A 21,223-nucleotide genomic window follows, 5' to 3' on the forward strand; every position below is an offset into this window, starting at 1 on the left:
GTAGGGCAGTTTCATCAAATCACATCTGTTTTCCATGTTTCCACTCCAAATTCTGTTTGACTTCATGGAAGTAATTCAATACAGAACTTGGCTCAGCCCACCTTCAGTGTAATCAGTATTTACCCTTCTGTCTTCATGCAAAACTCATCATGCAAAATTCTGTTACAGGTCAGGATGATATAATAAAGAGACACTCAGAGGAGCACTGTCCTTTTGTACACACTGGAGTACATGGGCTGTATATTATAAAAGTGCACTGTAGGGGTATCTATAATCTCTTATAGCAGTATTTTGTCCTCCTTTAGCATCTTCATCCAAAAACCTCAAAGCACTTACCTACTTACTCATGAATTAGGTTTTACAGCACCTTTGGGAGAGTGATAAACTTCCCTATTTACTGATGGGCTGTGTCATGGGGAATTAAATAACTTGCTCAACACCACATAGTGAGTTAGTAGAAGAATGGTGAATAAAACCCATGTGAACTGACTCTCTGCTCTAAATCCAAGACAACACTTCTTAATTATAATGACATATGATTGGGATATAGCTTTGAAGGGTTCTTAAATAATCCAAACCCCTTTTTCCTTTATTAATACTCGCATCCAGCAAAGTCCATTTCTCTATTAAGGGTCAACACAGAAGGCATTTTAGTTTCAAGTACCAGGAAGCCAAGACAAGCAGTTCATTTCTGGCTCGCTTGAATAGTGTGGGGCTCTTGTATTCATAAGTTATCAATTATGATTTTCAATTGAAAATCCTCCTTACATTTAAAAATGAATGGAAAGAGGCAGAGCCTCTCCGCACTAGAGCAGTGATAGCAGTTTTCAGCTGCATCCTTTAAAAGCACAACCACTGGAATGTGTAGCCAACCATTGGCTTTGAACATTCCAAAGTGCTTTATGACCTTAGCAGGCAGTTCACACCTTCAGCTGCCTGAATTCAGAGTTATAGACTCACAGGAGACAGATGTGAAAGGCTTGTTGGATCATCCAATTTCCCAGCAGTGCCTTTTTCATTTTTTGGGGCCAAACCAATTTTAAAAGCTCCTAGTGACTGGGTTTCCACCACTTTCCAATGAAGACTATATAATAACCTGATAGATGTCGTATAGCTGGGGCATTTTTCCTGATGTTAAAGTCTAAATTTTATGTCTCTGATACTGCTCTCTGCTGTGCAATGTATGTGCTGCAGGGTAGGAAACACTGACTCCTAAGCATCCTCACTCCACAGTGCATGCTATGCAGCAAGGAGGTGGTGGCTGGCTGGAGTAGGCAGTCATGGTTGTGCTGACTCTGTGGAGGAGAGCTGACCTGATCTGAGCCCACGGGAGTCCAGTTGTTTTCCCAGTGTGATGTGATTCGATTTATTTTACATCCAAGAGAAACCGGGACACTCCAGGGGTACTTAACCACTTTCTTATTTATTGCAAGCTTTAAGCAGTTATTACAGTTGTTTAAGTTTTACAAGCCTTAAAAACAATTACTACACAATTTAAACCTTAAATGCCATACATTCTAAAGCAATAATATAGTGCAAAGCAATGCAAAAGCAATTAATAAAAGAGCTACTATAATACAATAATAAAGACTAGTTCACTTACACTTCACCCATATGCTACCTACAGTAGCAGGCAGGAGGTCAGGGTTCCTTTTCTTCCCATGCATTGGAACACCATGCACTGGATCACCGGTGTGAAGGGCCTATTTACTTCTAGTTACATCGAGCAGTACCTGTGGGTCAATCCTGCTCATTCCCTCCCACTGATTGTTCTTACTAAGCCCATTTTATAGCAAAGCGAGACTTGGTTGTTCTAATAATACTTACCAATTGATTACGTATTGTGTAGGATATGTAACATGCCCAATACCCTATCTGGAGTACATCTTGTCACTCAGGATGTTGCTGCTATGTGCATAGTTGACAGTTGTATGGCTGCATCTGTAATTTGTGGTTATCAGAAACAGAAGTACCTGTACAAGATTGCTTGCCATGTGTTCTTGACATGGTCTCAGGTACCACGCTTCATCTGCATTGTTATGCAAAACATTCCTTCCTCTCACAGCTTCTCCCATGACCTTGCCTGCATGTTTATGTTCACCAGACTTGAGACAGGCCTGGGTTTTGCTTGTTAGAGATCCGCACGTGTTAAAGGGAGACATGGCCATTTACTGTCAAGGCAGGCTCCCCTACACCCACCCAACCTCACCCTGATGCATGAGGTCAGATCCCATAGAGGTTGCAGGTCTCTATTTAAAAGTCAGTTCTGCTGGCCTCCCTGCACTTTTTAAAATTTTCTCCTGAATTACTTCCAAGCTGTTGATCTTTTCTGGGGAATGTGGTGCCAAAAAAGTGAAATAAGCCAGAAGCAGTCACACCTCAGATGAACAATGAGAAACTTCCTGCTTTATGACAAGATTCCTGTATGTAACAAACCCAGCCCAGATGGCTGTCTTTTTTTTTCACTGTCACTCCAGGTCACTTGTTGTTTCCCACTTTTCTCCCTCTCATTATGTCAGTTATATTGACCCCCTCTCTAGGTGCGCTAGTTTGCAGTTCTCTGAAATCAGTCTTGTTCTGCTCAGGTTTCTAATTTCTCTGTGCCCCTCTTTATTATTTCTCTGTCACAACTCATACCTACAACTCCTCCATATTTAGTATCATCTGTGAATTTCAACTTTGATGGACCCCATAAAAGAGACCTTCAAGTGTGCTACTGTCAATGTAGAGCTAACTCCTGAGCTAATTTTCCCTAAAAGCTGCAGAAGATTTACTGCAGGAGTTGGGTATTTTATAATTGTATTTACAAATTCTGCCTGGAGTGGATAAAAAAGGGCAAGATGCTAATAATAATAACAACAACAATAACAATAATCATCATAATAATAACAACAATAATAAACAAAATTAGATAAGGGGGCAGTGCAGGGCCCTTATTCTGATTAAAAAATTTGTGAATTGCTCAGCTTCTTCTGAAGTGCTGCTAGCTGGGGTGATTGTGGAGGGCATAGCAAGTTTTACACAAATGAAGACAAGGGGTTACTTGAGTGAGTATGCAGGCTGTGGAATCAGTGTGGTCTAGTGGAGAGGACTCCAGATAGTGAATCAGAAGACCTGAATTATTTTCCTGGCTATTGATCTGCTCTTTTAGCCTGGGCTAGTTGTTTCATGTTTAGATTGTAAACTCTTTTGGGCAGAAGCTTATTAGCGTAAGTGTTACTATATTGCGTTACTATATTAGCTTATAGCATTACTATATTGTCATCAAGGAAACATTTTCCCCAATTGTTCTTTTATGTTTTGTCCCCAGAAAAACAGTGTAGACATTTACTGTATCCTGGAGAAAGTATTACAGCAGGATGCCCAGGTCCTAGAGAGAAGGCTACTGAGCAAAATAATAACACTTGCCTCAAACCACATGAGAGAGACTCAGGTAAGTTAGACTAACGGAAGTGTTGGAGCATAAGCTTTTGTGGTCAAAGACCCACTTTACTGCTTTTGCAGATTCAGACTAACACGGCTACCCCTCTGATACTCAGGTAAGTTAGTTTTCCCTATATGCTAATGACAGGAATGAAAGCTTAAACTAATTAAAACATTTTTTGTAAACTATATACTGAAACTCCAGGATTAATGACTGCTAGGGGCCCATAGATCCCCACACCGTCCTCCAGAAATCCCAGGTCCTATGCAGCATGTGACTAGTTTCATCTTGTTCAAGTTACACATGTGCTTAAGTGCTTTGTAAGGTCAGGATATTGTGACATATATCAGATGCAGAGAGGCCTACCGTTTCTTAACAAGCAAGTTTTTTGTGAAGTCTACTAGGGATTTCATTATTGATACTGATTTTCTGTGGAAGGTGCTCTGATACTATGGTGTTAAGCAGCAGGATGAAACCTTAAAACAGAATCTGAGCTATTTCCAAAAGAAGCAGTATTTGGATTTAGGGTATAGTTTATTCAGGAAAATTCTCTGAATATCTTGAAGCTGCCCACCTCCTCTGAGGGAAAAATATCATGTCACTATGATAGCCAATCATCCACCACAAATAGCTAATAGCGAATAGTCTAAGCAGCTTGCAAACAACTGAAAGGCTGACAAGTGTTTAGCCAAACGATTCAATGATTATTTATGACTAATGATTCTGTTCACAGAAAGTTGGGTGGAAAACAGAAATAAAAACTTGATTCATTTGAGCAGCATTGGCTGGTATAGTTGGCTTTAATCACTTCAGTCTCTCTCTTTTTGTATTTTTTAAGGAAGCAACAAATGAACTAAAAGTGGCAGCGAGCAACACATTAGTGGCTCTGGCACGCTGCTATTTCAATGAGGTGATGTATGAGCTTCAATGTCATCTGAAACCACTGGAGCTGTCTGACGAGTTCACTTTGATTACACTGGGCAACCTATCATCAGCCTATAGTATGTCAACTTCCATCTTTTGTTTCAAAGTTATTGTCTTCCATTTAAGGACAGAGGTTCACGCTCTGTACAGCTACACAAAGTGCTATTTGGGGGGCATGAGATGAACTGCTGTGGCTGGTTCCAGTTGCTAGACCATGAGCTATCCACACCAAAGTGCAAGCTCTTATGCCCCATTTGAAGTTCTTAAAGGACAGGATTGAGGAAAATCAGGTCTAGTGGAGCTCTTCTCCATTCCATTTCTCATCCCTCCCCAGTGCTCTCTCTCCTACTCTGGGAGAGGATTGGACATCCGGCACAGCTGCACATTGGTGGAGAATGCTCCTCCTCAGGGTAAATCCCCCACTGATTTTTTACTGCTGCCTTATCATTTGTGTACGCAGCACAAAATGACCTAGGAGCCCATAGCATCCGACCCAGCGGTGTTTCTAAATGCGATAGTAAGAAGGCAGATAACAGTCAATTGTCTGTCTTCCTTTTCTTCTGGTCCTTCTTTTCAGCACTCAAGTGCATTCCTTTTGTGGGAATGACCCTGTACGGCATGAGCTCCATGCGGATGTTAGTCGACGAGAGCAGGCTGAGGCAAGCATTTTGTGGTGGTAAGTGCCAGCACTTATTGTAGATGTCCAAAATGGATATTTAGGGGCCTTGGTACAGAGTTAAGTGACTGATCGTTTACAAACAGGCTCTGAACTGGATTGTACCAGGGGCTGAGTCCTCATGCTCCTGTGGCACTCAGTGGAGTTGAGAGTGCTCCTTACTTTGCTGGAGGTGCTGAGCATTTGTAAGTTCAGGCACTTTATGACTTGTGGATATTTTAAAAATAAACAAAAGCTGATGCTGCCCATGTGCCAGGAAACTCCTGGGGGAGAATGTGCAGGCAACAGATTGAATTACATTTAAAAATTTCCCGTTTTCCACCCCTCCACCCATTCCTCCTCTTTATTTTCTTAATTATCATCTCCTTTCACCCTCTTTCTCTGTCCTCTGGTCTTCTCCACTTCTCTCTTCCTTTGCTTTTTAGTTGATGCTCAAGTAAGGCCACGTCTACACTATGCAGAAGATCAATGCTGCTGCAGTTGATCACCAGGGTCCAAATAAGCAGGTCTAGTGAAGACCCACTAATTCGAACTGAGTGGGTGCTCCCGTTGGCACCGGTAGTCCTGCTTCTCATGAGGAATAACACTCCTGTCAACCTTCCACTGTGTGGACAGTCTGAAAACACGATTTAAGATACGTCAACTCCAGCTACATAATTAACATAGCTGGAGTTGCGTACCTTAAGTCAACTTTCCCCTTTAGTGTAGATCAGGCCTAAGGGCCTAATCCTGCACCTTTGAGATAAATGGGAATTTTGCCATCAGCGTCATAGAACATGGGATTGAGCCTTAATTTTCCTTTCAAGGGCAGGGGGTGCATCTAATTTTAGGGCAAAATGCTGTCAAATCTCAGTATAGCTAATAGGAGTTAGGGGCACTGAACATCTTTCAGACAAACTGTAACCCAATAGGAAATCATACAGTTTTAGGGCTAAATAAGCAATAACTGCAGAGGACATGAATCATTCAGAAAACAGCTGGTCAAAATATTTTGGTTTTTTTATTATATGTTTCATATTTGTTTCCAATTTGATGGAATATTAAACTGAAAAATGTCAATGACAGTTTTAATCAGGATGTGTTCAGTGTTTTTGTGCAGCTAAAAAGGTGGCTGAAATTTGTTGATTTTTGAAACATGTGAATGATCTTTGTAATTTGAAATTTTGAAAAAAACAAGAGTAAACACTTTTAATTTAATTTAAACTACCTTTTCAATCAGCTCTAATTAAGAGGTAACAAGGGAGAAAAAATATGTTTTCAAATGATGGGAATTAAAAAGAGATGGAGAGAGGCAAAAGAGAAGAAAGCCTTTTGAGAAACAAGAAATGGAAAGGAGGGAAGAGAAATAATTCAAAACTGTTATTGGATTTCATCAGCTGTTCCTGAATTGGGCATGGAATTGTAATAAACTACAAGCCTGGGTGTCTTCACTGATGAAGCAACGTATCCTTATTACTATTGCATCCTTTTCATATTGCCTGTCTTTTTTCCTTCCATGCAGTTCTGGAAAAATGGTCAAGGGCAGTAAATGTATATTTTAGTAACTGGGAAAAGTGCCCATTTCCCAGAATGGGTAAATCTCAATTCTGTGATCAAATTCTTCCCCTCTATCGTCATGTGACAAGCAAATGGACCACATGTAAAGATTTGGAGGTGAGAATTGTAGGTTTTCTAAACCATTATGAGAAATTGTATTGTTAAATTCTCTGTGTATGGCATTCTTTGTGATGATGGAGTTCAATGGCAGGTTCTTTGGGATAGAACAGAGTATGATGTAAAACATTTAAAAAAGATTATAATGTCACAAGCTCCTGGAAATTCTGTCTGTACATAGTGTACATAGATTCCAGTTCTGTCACCTGACATGCAGATGAATACAGGAGAATGGGCTAAATTCATTCCTGGCAGATGTCTATTCAGTTCCAGTAGAGTTACAGCAGGAATGAGTTGGTTTAGTGTGCATACTAATCTGGGGAAATATCCCACTTGGGAAAGTTGTGAGGTGCACTAGAATATAATTCTGAAACCAACATCATAGCTGTGTCTAGACTGGAAAAACTTGCCAGCTGTGTACACTGGCTGCTTGAATTTCCGGAAAAGCACTGACGATCTCATGTAAGATCGTCAGTGGTTTTCCGGAAAGATTATGCTGCTCCCGTTCAGGCAAAAGTCCTTTTCCGAAAGACTTTTGCGCAAAAGGGCCAGTGTAGACAGCACAGTAGTGTTTTCCCCCAAAAAAGCCCTGATCGCGAAAATGGCGATTGGGGCTTTTTTGCGGAAAAGCGTGTCTAGATTGGCCACGGACGCTTTTCCGCAAAAAGTGCTTTTGCGGAAAAGCATCCTGCCAATCTAGACGTGCTTTTCCGAAAATGCTTTTAACAGAAAACTTTTCCGTTAAAAGCATTTTCGGAAAATCATGCCAGTGTAGACGTAGCCCATGAGTCTTAATTCTTTACCAGGAAATATTGAGATAGGGCTGTTTCAACAGTGGAAAAGGGAAATTGCACTCATCAGACGTAGAAAAGATGGGCCCATTGCATGATATTGAATGAATTTGTAGGAACATAAATTCTGTGTCTCTTTGTAGCTCAAGCAGGCCATCATCAAAGCCCTTGGTCCCATGATGAGCCTCCTCCTGCATAAAGAAGAGTATCAAGATCAGGTGTTCGAACAGATCCCATGGCTCCTTGAGCAATATAAAGAGGATGTTAATGTTTTTCATGCCACCAAGGTGAGATACTTATTAAAATAACTATCAATGTGTGCGCATAGGTGAACTGCACTAGCTGCTACCAGTGGCGTTTCCTGGTCTACATAGTGACTTGTTAGATAATAGATAAACACACAAGTCTTGATTTTATAGACATGGTGACCCAGGTGACAAGTTTTGTAGGTAAAAGCCTCTCATGAAAAGTATCTTCTGTTTCCTGGAGATGCTAAGGAGGTAAGAAACAAAACACCTGCCCCTCCCCCCCATAAGATACTCCCTCCTTGTGATTTACTGGTACATCCTATCAACTCTGTGTCTCTCTTTTAGATTATAAATAAACTCCTCAGAGCAGGGGCTGCTGTGTGTTGTCTCTGGGCAGTATTAAGTAAACGGCCAGTAGCTGAAAATTAATACTAAGAAGGCCTCAAGTGCATTGCTTTAGATTATATAACTAGATAGATATAAAATCACTGTCTATTTCATCTACCGTTGTGTACAGGGCTGTTGTAGCTGTGTTGGTTCAAGGATATTAGAGAGACAAGGTGGGTGAGATAATATAATTAAAGATATTTTTTCACCCACCTTGTCTCTCTCATTTCATCTACCCTCAGTATCACATGACCAAGGTAACTCTTGTCTGCTGATAGTGAGAGGATGGAGTGAGGGGAGTTGGCTTCAGTAGTATGATTTAACATGCTCAGTCTATGTGAGCTGGCTCAGTACAAGCCAAGCAGCAAATCCAGGGCCACAACCCTGCTGCCCTTCCCCCCTCCCCACTTCCCCCATGGTTTACTCCCAATCTATGTTGGCTTTCTGGTCCAGAATATGTGGTTGCTTTTGGGACTGGAATACCCATGACTTTGAGGGAATCAATGCCTCATAGACTTGACTAAAAGTATCAGAGGACTACACAAGAGCCTAAATGTAGTAAAATATGTAGATTTCATCAGAGATATCCTGAAAGCTTCAAGCAGCAAAGAAGAAAAGTGTGTAGGTACAGGAAGGAGTTAGACTGTCATCTCATTATCAATAGCCTGGAAGAGAACATAAAATCATCATTGATAAAATTGGCAGATGAAATAAAAATTGGGGAGTGGTAAATAATGGAAAGGACAACTCACTGATTCAGAGTGATATAGATCATTTGGTAAACTGGATGCTAACAATAAATGTGCATTTAAATATGGCTGAATGTAAATAGATGCATCTAGGTGATACATACATGTTGAGGGATGCTTCCTGAGAAGCAGTAACTCTGAAAAATATTTTGGGAAACTTGGTGAATACTCAGCTGAACATGACCTACAAATGCGATGCGGTGGCCAAAAAAGCTGAAGTGATACTGGGATGCATACATGGGGAAATCTCAAGGAGGAATACAGTGGGAAATGCAAAGTTCATTTCCACACTAGAACTGACCAACAGATATTGGTAGATACCCCTGATACTGGCTTCCTGTGAGAAGAGTGCCTTCCACACCCTGCTTGGCTTATAGCAATTCAGCAGGATGCCATTTGGGCTGCACAGAGCCTCAGCCACTTTTCAGCAGCTCATGAACCAAATATTGCAAACATATATGCAATATACAGCCGTGTGCATTAAGAATATTGTCATCCACAGCACCAGCTGGGGGGAACACCTCTGACATCTTAGCAAGGTATTGTAAGCCCCAATAGATGCAGGACTCACTGTGAATCCAGCCAAGTGCCATCTTAGTGAACACAGTAGGAAGGGGAAAACTATAGCTCCTTGATAAATAAGGTCTAAGGCTTGTGTGACTGCCCCACCTCCATGACAAAGAAACAGGTGCCACAATACTTCAGACACAGTGGCTGCTTAGTACCCAACTTCATCACACTGGGCACCCTATTATTGGACCTGATGAAGAACACCCAATCACAGAAAGTCCAGTAATCAGAAGACTGTGAGGAAGCCTTCCAGGCCCTGTGAAAGCAGCTGAACCAAGAGCTGGTCCTATCCCATCCAACTTCACAAAGCCTTCTATCCTTCAAATGGAGGTCTCGGAGGTAGGACCAGGAGTGGTACTATCTCAAGAAGTAGGTGGGAAGGAGCACCAGATCCTTTATCTCAGCTGCAAGCTGTTCTCCTGAGAGACCTGCTGCCCTACTATAGCAAGGGAGGCCCTGGCCATCAAGTGGGTGATCTACACCCTGGGGGTATGTCTACACTACAAAGTTAATTCGAACTAACGGATGTTAGTTTGAATTAACTTTGATAGGCGCTACACTAGTGCTCCGCTAGTTCGAACTTAATTCGAACTAGCGGCGCACTTAGTTCGAACTAGGTAAATCTCATTGTACGAGGACTAAGCCTAGTTCGAATTTACTAGTTCGAATTAAGGGGTGTGTAGCCCCTTAATTCGAACTAGTGGGAGGCTAGCCCTCCCCAGCTTTCCCTGGTGGCCACTCTGGCCAACACCAGGGAAACTCGTCTGCCCCCCTCCCCGCCCCGGACCCCTGAAAGGGGAACGGGCTGGCTACGGTGCCCGTGCCAGGTGCAAGCCTGCCAGCACCCAGCTAGCAGACCCTGCACCTGGCACGGCTCGAGCCAGCCACCCGCTGCCACCCAGCCCTCTCCCTCTTCCCAGGCTGGCGGCTCTCGGGAGCCTGCCCAGGACCGCAAGAGGCGGGCACCCGCCTGGTTTAGTGCGGACATCGTGGACCTCGTCCACGACCTCCGCACTAGGCACAGGAAAGTGGCCGTCTAGGGCACGAGAGCTGCCAGCCTGGCCACCCAGGAGCAGGTGTGCATGAAAATGAAGGTGGTCCACTGAGACCCCCGACCCTGACCCTGAGCTTACAATGGCCATACTGGGTCATACCAAAGGTCCATCTAGCCCAGTAGCCTGTCTGCCAACAGCGGCCAACCCTAGGGACCCTGGAGGGGATGGACCGAAGACAGTGACCCAGCCATTTGTCTCGTGCCATCCCTCTCCAGCCTTCCACAAACCTTGGGCAGGGACATCACTCCTACCCCCTGGCTAATAGCACTCCATGGACCCACCCTCCATCACTTGTTCCAAACCTCTGATCATTGTAGTTGCCCTCCCCTCTCCCACCCTCTCTCTTCCCCTCTCCCACCCCCTTTTCCCAGTCTCCCCGAGTTTTGTTCAATAAAGAGAGATTCTATTTTTGACCACAAGTACATCAGGAAGGGGGGCTAGGGAGGGGTAAGTGGAAGGAGGTGAGGGAGGAATGGGGTACGAGCTCCCGATGGGCTGGCTCTGCGGGCTTCTGGGGGTGGACGCTCTCCTGCAGCCCCCCAATTGCTCCCTCTCCCCAGATGGCAGCCTGCGGCAAGTACAGCCGGGCTGATGGCCGAGTGGTGTGATGTGCCCAGTGTGGGCACTCAGGGCTCTCCAAGCCAGGACTGCTTTGCAAGCGGGGCACCCCTGAGCACTGTCTGTCCGGGGTGGGGGTTGGGTCCCTTTAAGCACAGCCCTCAGCTTGCCTGAGGCAGCAGCTCCATGCTCTAAGTCCTCATCTGATGCCCTTCCGGCACTGCTTCCGGCCATCCTTAACCCCCGTTCAGGGTCCACTTAATGTGGACATGCTAGTTCGAATTAGCAAAACGCTATTTCGAACTAGTTTTTTAGTCTGGGATATTATGTACTGGGGAAGCCCTTTCAACTGGTCACCAACCACGCATCCCTCAGATGGATTAATAACATGAAGGACACCAGTGCCTCAATCATGAGGTAGTACTTCCCGCTCCAACCCTATGACTTCTGTATGTTACACTGGGCCAGGGAAGGCTTATGCAAACACAGACTTCTCCCAAGTGGAAGGAGACGATGAAGAGGAAGGTCCACCAATGGACACCCTCTTAAGGGGGAGTGTTTGTGACAGAGGATACCCACCATGCATGGTTCAGCGGGAGCTAATCATGATCTGTGGGCTATGCCCCTTCATACTTGCTGGGAATGCTCCAACTGGAACCAGGAAACCAGGATATAAAAGGGAGCAGCTCAGTTCTGTCTAGGCTGACAGCTGAAGGGAGCAGAGGTGCTTTGCAGGCTTTTGTGGAGGGACTGACAGTGCCCTAGGATGCAGAAACCAGCCAGCCTGTGGTTCCAGTTGACCCCCCTTCCCTCCCCACAACCATCCAATGCCACAGATGGAGGAGAGACCACGGAGTTACTGAGATGACCTGCTGCAGAAGAATGGTGGGAAGTAATCTATGTGAACTAAGCATTATTGAGTTGAGGTATTAGACTTTGACTCTGCATGTTTTGGAAGAAACCCCATTGAGCTGCAAGACAAGGCCCTAGGCTGGGACCCTGTGGAGTAGGTAGAGCCTGGTGGAGAAGGGCTGGCCACTAGGCAACACTGGTTTGCCCCAAAGAGTGGTTGAGCACTAGGTTGAACGGTCGTACCTAGAAGGGCTTGGGTCATTGAGCTGAAGAGCCTCATCAAAGGGCTGCTGCACTGACCCTGACTATTAGGCAATGCTGCTCTAAGAACCAGGCCTGCTATGGTGGTTGGGGAGGCTAGGCCACTTGGGCTGCCTTAGTTCTTTAAGTCCTCCACAACCTGATACCATCCAAACAGGGTGGACCTACCCTGTGACAGGTGACTTAATTACAGTCTATAATATCTGCATGGGGAAATATATGTAATGACCTAGCAGAGAAAGGCATGACATGATCCAGTGGCTACAAACTGAAACAGGATACATTCAGATGGGAAATAAGGTCTACCTTTTCAGTGGTGGGATATTAGCCATTCAAACCATTTTCCAAGAGTCAAGGTGATCATTTTAAAATCAAGATTGGATTTTTTTCTGAAAGTTCTGCTTTAGGAATTATTTTGGCAATTTCTAAGGCCTGTGTCATACAGAAGGCCTGACTAGTTGATGACAATCATCCCTTTTGGCCTTGGAATCTATGAATTCCATGAACCTGCTTCAGTCATTGAATATTGCTCCTTTGTATGCCCACCTTCTAACTTTCACCCTCTGTTGTAGAGTCTGAGGCAGCTCTTGGAAGTCTCTGGTGAATATAAGATCCTTCTACCTAAAAGGAAATTTCAAGCCATCTGCAGTGCTCTGCACAACCGGGTGAGGGGAACTTCTTCTTGTATCACTTGAGCTTAAGCACAGCAGATCTGAAGCATATTAACAATAAACATCTTTTGAATGCTAGTGAAGAGCTCGGAGACCTTCTTATGCCTTATTGGTTTCTGCTGGCTTAAGAATAAGCAGATAGTGGTCTCATTTTATTAGCTAAAATCCAGCTCAGTTTGTAAAGCAATTTTAGCATAAGCCAGTTCTTAGAGGGAGTTAGAGTTATATAGTAAAAACTGATCCCATCCAAATGGGGAGGACCTAGCCTGTGACAGGGTGACTTAATTGCAGTCTATAATATCTATGTGGGGAAACATATGTAATAATCTAGCAGAGAAAGGCATAACGTGAGCCAATAACTAGAAAATGAAGCTGGACAAATTCAGACTGGAAATAAGGCCTACATTTTTATGGTGGAATAATTAACCATTTGAACCAGTTACCAAGGATCAAGTCTTGATTCAATTAGCTCTGCTGCTAAAAACACTTTGAAAGCAGGAACTTCTGTTATCCAATGCATCGGTCATTGTTTCTGATTCTTGTTGTGCAGTCAGTACCATTTATTTTGGGTTCAGAGCCCTATTTGGAAAGGTAGGAAGTGAGTGCTTAGAAATTAATTGAGCATCTTCTTTTCAGTTGCTTGTTCTGATTAGTTTTCCTTTGATCACTTCTCTTCTTCCCACAGATCTGTTCTCCAACTCAGCAGCTCATCATGGAAAATCAAATGGAGCTGTGCTATTGTATCCTACTGCTAGGTAGGGGAAGAGACTCCAAATTACACAGTAGTTTCCTTGTAACTTCCTTCTTTTGTAGGTGTGGTAAGAATGAGCTTTCAGTTGTTAGTGAGGATGTGATTTCTTCCTTTGCAGCCCGTTCTTCTCCTGATGACCTCATAGCTTTTCTGCACTCGCAGCTGAAGATTAAGAATGAGACTGTTCGTGTGGCATCCCTGAATCTGCTCACAGCTATTATTGGTGCTGACTGTAAGTAACACAGGAGTAACTGTGACTGCTGCGATCATCGCCATCGTGCTGGGGGTTGAGTTGGGGACATCCAGAGCTAAAAGCATGAGCTGCTATAGGTTGCTCTAAAGAACCAAGGCTTTGCAGGCATGGTAGGGCTATAACATACTCATGATCTCTGCAAATGGGGCACAGAGGATCTGTAACACAGGGGCGGATATAGGGCAGGGCGAGCGGGGTGGCCGCCCCGGGTCCCGCGCTTCAAAAAGCCCCGCGCACGCGCCGTGGTGCCACCGCGCATGCACATGACGTCACTGTGCATGCGCCGTGGCAAAGGGGGGGCCCCGCGGCATTATGCTGCCCGGAGCCCCGCAAAATGGTCATCTGCTCCTGCTGTAACACATAGAGTCATATAGTCATAGATTATTAGAACTGGAAGGGACCTTGAGAGGTCATCAAGTCCAGTCCCCTGCCCTCATGGCAGGACCAAGCACTGTCTAGATCATCCCTGATAGGTGTCTATCCAATCTGCTCTTAAATACTCCAGTGGTGGAGATTCCACAACTTCCCTTGGCAATTTTTCACAGTGTTTAACCAACCTAACAGTTGGGACGTTTTTCCTAATGTCCAACCTAAACCTCCCTTGCTGCAATTTAAGCCCATTGTTTCTTGTCCTATCATCAGAGGCCAAAGAGAACAATTTTTCTCCCTTCTCCTTGCGACACCCTTTTAGCTGCATGCTCACCAGAGGGTTGGAAATTCACTAAAGGGACCCAGTGCTGCTCTAAGTTACTCCCATGTGGTCACACAGAAATCAACAGGGTTAATTAAGTGCTGAATGTAGCCTAAGATATTTTCAAGGTTCAAATACAAATGTAATCTTGTGGCAGATGCATGTTAATAATAATGAGATAAAAACAAAATAGTACTCCTGACTGAATAAGTATTAGACACTCTAGAATAGATTCCGAATTCTGCTATACTGGTGGTAAACACAGACTAACTTCACTGACCTCCATTTGTCTAACTCTCTTACAATATTTCCATCAGGATAGTATGATGGTGCTATTTACAGAAGTGGAAATTCTTCAGACTTAGACTGGTGTAACTGAGATCAGAGCCTGGTCCTATATTTTCCCCGCTGATTCTGTATACGAGTGAAGCTTGGTAGTACTCTTAAATAGGGCCCAGGACACATTCTAATGTGGAGCATGAGTGTTTGGAACAAAGATATACTATACTGCACACTTCTCCTTATCTTTCAGTGCCTGAGACAAGAGTTAGAAAGTTTCTGATTGTGAAGGCAGTGCAATCTGCTCTCAGTGATCAGAGTGCTAAGGTAAGATTGTGTGTGGAATAGTGGTATTGCTGTTAATATCTGGGAAGTATTTCACTCAGTGGAGAGTCTGGCAATGAGACACATTTTTAGGCTGAGATTATTAATAGGGTTTCAATTAATCACAGTTAACTAAAAATTAATGGGATTAAAAATTGAAATTTATGAAATATTTTTGTGGTTTTTTACATTTTCAAATATATTGATTTCAATTACAACACAATGACAAGTGTGTACTATGCACTTTATATTATTTTTATAACAAACATTTGCATTGTAAAAATGACAAAAGAAATACTATTTTTCAATTCATCTCATACAAGTGATGTAGAGCAATCTCTTTAGCGTGAAAATGCAACTTACAAATGTAGATATTTTTTGTTAACTGTAACAAAACAATGTAAAACTTTAGAGTCTACAAGTCCATTCAGACCTACTTCTTGTTCAGCCAGACACTAAGACAAACAAGTTTGTTTACATTTATAGGAGAAAATGCTGCCTTTTTCCTAATTACAGTGTCACCTGAAAGTGAAAACTGGCATTTGCATGGTACTTCTGTAGCCAGTGTTGCAAGGAATTTACATAACGGATGTGTTAATCATTTGTACTTCAGCCACCATTCCAAAGAGATAAAAGCAAAAGCAAAAGGACTCTCATATCCTGTCTCATATTGCATGCAGAAGGGATAATAATAACTCGTGCATAATCTCTACCCTTGCAGGTGAGGATGGCAGCTCTCCATTTTGTCCTGAAGCTGCTCAGTTCAGGAAGTGTGGAGAATTGTGCAGCAGGGGATATGGTTGCATACGTTTTCAGAGAGTTCGATGTGTCCACCAGAAATCTGGTAAGGAGAGTTCTTAACACTTAGGACTCAGTTCTGCCATTCTGGCATGCTGATTGTTCCCCTTGACTTCAGTGGGAGCTTTGGATGCTCAAGGATGCAGCTGGACTGAAGGATTAGAGCTAGAATCTGATCAGTGATATTCGTGTAAAGCCAGGGTAATGCCCCTGACTTCAGTGGCATTATTTTGGATTTACACAAGTGTAACAGAGACCAGAATCTGATTCTGGATATTTACATCTGACAGTGCGACCTACATTCCTTAGACCTTGGGCAAGTCAGTGAAAATTCTGACAACACAATCTTTCAGTGAAATGCTCTTGTATAAGGAAGCACATCTTTTTTATAAATAGACTCTCCAAAGAACACACTGGTGCCCAATCCTGTGGCTGCTGAAGCATACATCAACTATTAGCAAAACACTGAAGTTATGCAGCCTACATCAAGATGTCTAGAACCTGGAAAAGTTTGCTGCACACTTCATACTCTGTTCTATGTGTACTAGTTCAAAATCTTTTCAATGGGTATTTCCAGCTATGGGCAGAGTCATGGACTCCAGACACAGAGTTCCATGATGGGATCCATGATATACATTAACTTTACAGTAAGTTGTTGAGGATCTTAGCTCTGCCTGGCCCTTTAGCTACGAAGTGGGAGCTTATGGCAGTACTCACCAACTGCCTCTTTTTCATGCTACCCATCTCAAAGAAAGTAGGAGGCAACTCTTTCTCATCAGGCCACATTTGCTCTTATTTAAACTGAAATCAGTAGAGCTGATCAATATTTAGTTTGGTGTAAGGAAGAACAGAATTTAGCCTATAGATAGACTCACATTCACTATGCACAGAATGATCAAGCTGCTTGGGGCATCAGAACAAACAGAATGGCTCCCTCTAGGTTCTGCATATTTATTTCCACTGGGCAGAGTCTGAGTGGCTCTCCTCAGAGATAAAAAGAAGAAATGTTCTTTTTTGAAAATTTTTCAAAAAATGAATACTGTTCAGGGAACTCTTTTATAGAATCATAGAACGTGCTAAAAGCAGAACCAATTCCAACTAAATCATCTCAGCCAGGGCTTTGTCAAGCTGGGACTGAAAAACCTCTAGGGATGGAGATCTCACCACCTCCCTCAGTAACCCATTCCGGTGCTTCACCACCCTCCTCGTGAAATCGTTTTTCCTAAGATCCACCCCCCCACACACAACTTGAGACCACTGCTTCTTGTTCTGTCATCTGTCACTACTGAGAACAGCCTCTCTCCATCTTCTTTGTGTCCCCTTGTGCTGGGGTTTTCCTAAGCCTGGGTTCTGACCCACCAGTTAGGTGTTTCTGTTATTCTCTTCCCTTAAGAATCTCCATCATTCGAGGTTTTTAATGCCAGGCTTGGCAAAGCCATGGCTGGAATAATTTAGTTGGGGCTGGCCCTGCTTTGAGCAGGGGGTTGGACTATATGACCTCCTGAGGTCCCTTCCATCCTTAATCCATGATTTTATGATTTGTGCACTCCTAATGCAATGGAAAAGCTCTCCTAGGTCAATATTCAGAAAGGCTTTGTAAGAAATAGACACCGCTTCTACAGCCAGTGTTTTCCCACTAGCTAGTAAATTCTATGTATCTATCTCATAGCAGGGGACAAAACTTCCCTCCCAGGATGTTCAGGAAGAAAGCACTATCCAAACTATGTGCATTCACATCCTGCAAGGCCTGGACATATCAGTCACTGGAATGACCCAAGTAAGTGACATGTTGCTACTGCTTCGTGAAATAAAGACATTCTTCCGTATATCTACTGTACCTCTCCATAAGGAAGCTTCTTGCCAGTCAGGATAATGGAGGTACAGCATGTCAAGTTCATGTCAGAGATGATGGGACCTCTGTATCATGGAGGAAGCGATTCACAGTACAGACAAAATAAAAAGGAACTTCACTGGAAGGAACCATAATGCAGTAGTCTTCTGTTAATTACCACGATTGCCTGAGTGCAACGTCTCCTTAGATTCCCCATGAATCCCTTGGAAATGTAGACTTGGTGATCCTGTATTTAAACAGTTATTGGGGCCGTGATTGTGCCTTCTGTATGTCTGAAAAGTGCAGGATGAATTTATGGTGCTGTCTAAGTAGCTTTATAATGCAGGGAAAGATGATTCATCTCCGGATGAGAACCAGATTGCTAATGATCTCCAAACAAGGCAGTGTACTTAAAATGTAGAGAGAGGGATCACTGGGACAGATAGAGTGAGATGATGGCGGAGGGGAGGAGAAAGTGAGATCGAGATAAGGTAACGAGATAGGGAAGGGTCAGTGATGACTAAATGGAGAAGGTGCATGACAGAAGGATTCAGCCAGTAGGAGGTGGGGGAATGAAAATAGCCAAGTGTTGAACTGTCTTGCTCTTCTGTGCAGGTGTTATGGCCGAGGCTTTTAACGTATGTGGTGCCAACTCAGTATACTGGCACTTTGAAGCCTCTCTGCAGATGCCTCCAGGAAATGGCTGAGAAAAAGATGCAAGAAGAAGGAAAAGCTGCTTGCCTGGACTATAGTGGACAAGGTTTATAACAGAAACTCTTTCATTTATTCTCACCAGCCACTATGAAATGACCAGATTCAGCCTGTTCCAATTCTCTCATCTTCAGTCAAGAGACTAAAAGGAATGCAGGATGGTCTTGGGATTAAAACATGGCAATGGGAGGGAGCTAGAAATTGGGGGTTCTGGTTCCAGATCACCACCAAAATTCTGATCTAACATTGGGGAAATCACTTGCTCTCTCTCAGCTTTCCCACTTGTGAAATTGAGGACTAATTAACGCCAGTTTCTTAGAGGTGCTATGAGGAGGAATTAACTCATGTTTGTAAAACACTTTTGAGATGCTCTGCCTGAAAACACTATGGAAATGCAAATATTATCAGCTGCATGCAACGCTGGTGGGCACATTGGAAATGGCTAGGTGAACAACATCAGCGGGATTCTCCAAAGTCTGGCATAATTAATGATCTTCTATTTCTTTTCCCAGGGAAACTCCCTACACCTCAGGGATTGCTGGCACGACTCCTGGTAAGTAGACCATGGAGGACAGGTTTTCTGAGAAATGTGAAGTGGAACAGTTAAGTATAAAAATCAGTTTTCCAGCTAAATGCTTTAGGCTGAAGAATGTGTATGATTGGGTCTCTCTCCACCCTCCCCGATCAGACAGAGACACACTGTTCTACACCCTCATGCTAGTTAGAATACTTTCTTCTTTAGGAAGTCACTGCAGTAGAAGCAGCAGCTCTACAGTGTGTAGTCTCCACAGTGAGAGAATCTGAAATATTTCCTCCTTCAGGAACAAGCTGGTATCTTGCTGCAGAACTTAGCCTGTGCTTTCTCCCTCATTGACAGGTTGTAGCCTCATCTCCTTATGAAAGAGAAGGACACGGATATTCTGTCTTGCAGCTGCTAAAAGCCTTGCACCAAAATATCCATGCAGCAGTGGGTGAGATGTGGGGAGTAAAGATTCCAGCTCTGCTGCAGCACCTTGAAGGTAAAGTGCTAGTTGGGAGTGACGTGGTCCATGGAGGATAGAAGAGAAAGCAGAAAATGCAGATTCCTATTGACATGTGTGGTGCCATGCATGTTGCAGTCCGTGGGAATAGTGTGGAATTGAAACTGGGGTTCTAGACACCTCACAAAATTTTTCTACAATTGTGAACCAGTGAGTTAACTCCAGTGTCAAACCGGGGGCCAACCACTTAGGATGGAATCAGGCCAGGAAGGTTTCAGTTGAATGACCATTTTACAGCAGTATCTTCCTGATCTTAGCTAGGTGATAATCTTACATGAGATCATCAGTGTTCTTGCGGAAATTCAAGCGGCCAGTGTAGACAGCTGGCAAGTTTTTCCTCAAGAGCAGATGATTTTGCAGAAAAACTTGCCAGTCTAGACTCAGCCTATGTTTCTTGTCAAGATTAGTTCAATTTAAAAATCCACAGTTTTTCTTTCTGTTAGGAAACTTAATCCATATATTAGCGATAGAATCCATGCCTGTCACAACAAAGCTACGTTGACCAAGTGGGTGCCCTACATATAATGTGTAATCTACGTATTGTAGGCCTGATGTCTTTCACCAATTTTACAGTCATATGAAACTATTGACATCAGTGGGAAAAAATTTAGCGTTGGTTGGGTCTATACTACGGGGTTATGTCAATATGGTTATAGTGACAAAGCTAGGACAATATAGTCTCTGTACTATGTAACTGTGAGCCAGCAAGCTAAGTTGCACAACTTCAGTTATGTGAATAATGTATCTGAAATCGATACACTTAGATCTACTTACCAGATGCTTTCCTGTCAACTCTACCTACTGTCCTCATTCTGGTGGAATTCTGGAGTTGATAGGAGAGTACTTGGTGGTCAATATATCGCATATATACTAGAGGCAATAAATTGACCCTTTCTGGATCAATCGCTGCCTGTTGATCCAGTGGTTAGTGTAGGTATACCCTAAGTGACGCACAATCCCAATGTGTTTCTGATATATATTGGACCCGACAATTTTCAAGTGGGCTTGCTATTAAAAAAAAAAGAGCTGTATCTTCCCTGGCTGCTGTTTCTGTACAGAGTCCACAGCACTATGTTCTGCAGACATTAAAGAAGGGTAAGTTAGAGCCGGCTGTTCAGAAACAGGGCCAGATTCTTAGTCGATGTAAATCAGTATAATTCCACTGACTTCAGTAAAGCTACACAAGTTTAGGATCAAGTCAGAATCTTGTATTATGCAGGAAAAATGTGCATGCATATTTAAGTCCAGTTTTCTGATGTTCTAAATAGGAATGTAAGTAACTAGTTGACTATCTGATAAGCAAAAGCTTATCGGATACATGACTAGTTCCTTGACCAGTTGCTTCCCCCCCTCTTGCTGCATCTAGCAGCGACAGCAAGTGGGGGGAGCAGGAGCCAGTGCTGGGGAGAGCCGGCTTAAAAGCTGGTTTCCCCCAAGCACCATCTCCGCAGGAGACAGGGTAGTAGCGGGTACTGGATGCGAGCCGGAAATCAGCTTATTCCTGACTTGTGCTCCATCCCAGATGCTGCGACTCTGCTTTTTAAATGTATTAAGAGCCTGCCATCTCTTAATACATTAAAAAATCAGAAGCTCAGCAGGGGAGAGCTAGCGTGAGCCAGCAGTCAGGTATCCCGGCTCGCGCTTCAGCCTTTTATATGTATTAAGAGCCTGTCAGCTCTTAATACACTTTAAAGGTAGAGCCGCAGCAGGGTTAGCTGCCGGGACT

The 21,223-nt window shown here is 43.4% G+C and overlaps 1 protein-coding gene across 1 annotated transcript; it reads left to right on the plus strand.

The window, feature by feature from the left end:
* The first annotated feature begins 6,478 nt into the window (after positions 1-6,478).
* On the plus strand, positions 6,479-14,270 carry LOC142824863 (maestro heat-like repeat-containing protein family member 2B). The gene is made up of 5 exons (XM_075916654.1): positions 6,479-6,677; positions 7,612-7,755; positions 12,721-12,813; positions 13,505-13,574; positions 13,689-14,270. The coding sequence occupies exons 1-5, from the start codon at positions 6,594-6,596 to the stop codon at positions 13,808-13,810; spliced, it is 513 nt and encodes a 170-aa protein (XP_075772769.1). The 5' UTR covers positions 6,479-6,593; the 3' UTR covers positions 13,811-14,270.
* The last annotated feature ends 6,953 nt before the right edge of the window (positions 14,271-21,223 follow it).

The sequence above is a fragment of the Pelodiscus sinensis genome, unplaced genomic scaffold (assembly GCF_049634645.1).
Source record: "Pelodiscus sinensis isolate JC-2024 unplaced genomic scaffold, ASM4963464v1 ctg44, whole genome shotgun sequence".
NCBI classification, from domain to species: domain Eukaryota; kingdom Metazoa; phylum Chordata; order Testudines; family Trionychidae; genus Pelodiscus; species Pelodiscus sinensis.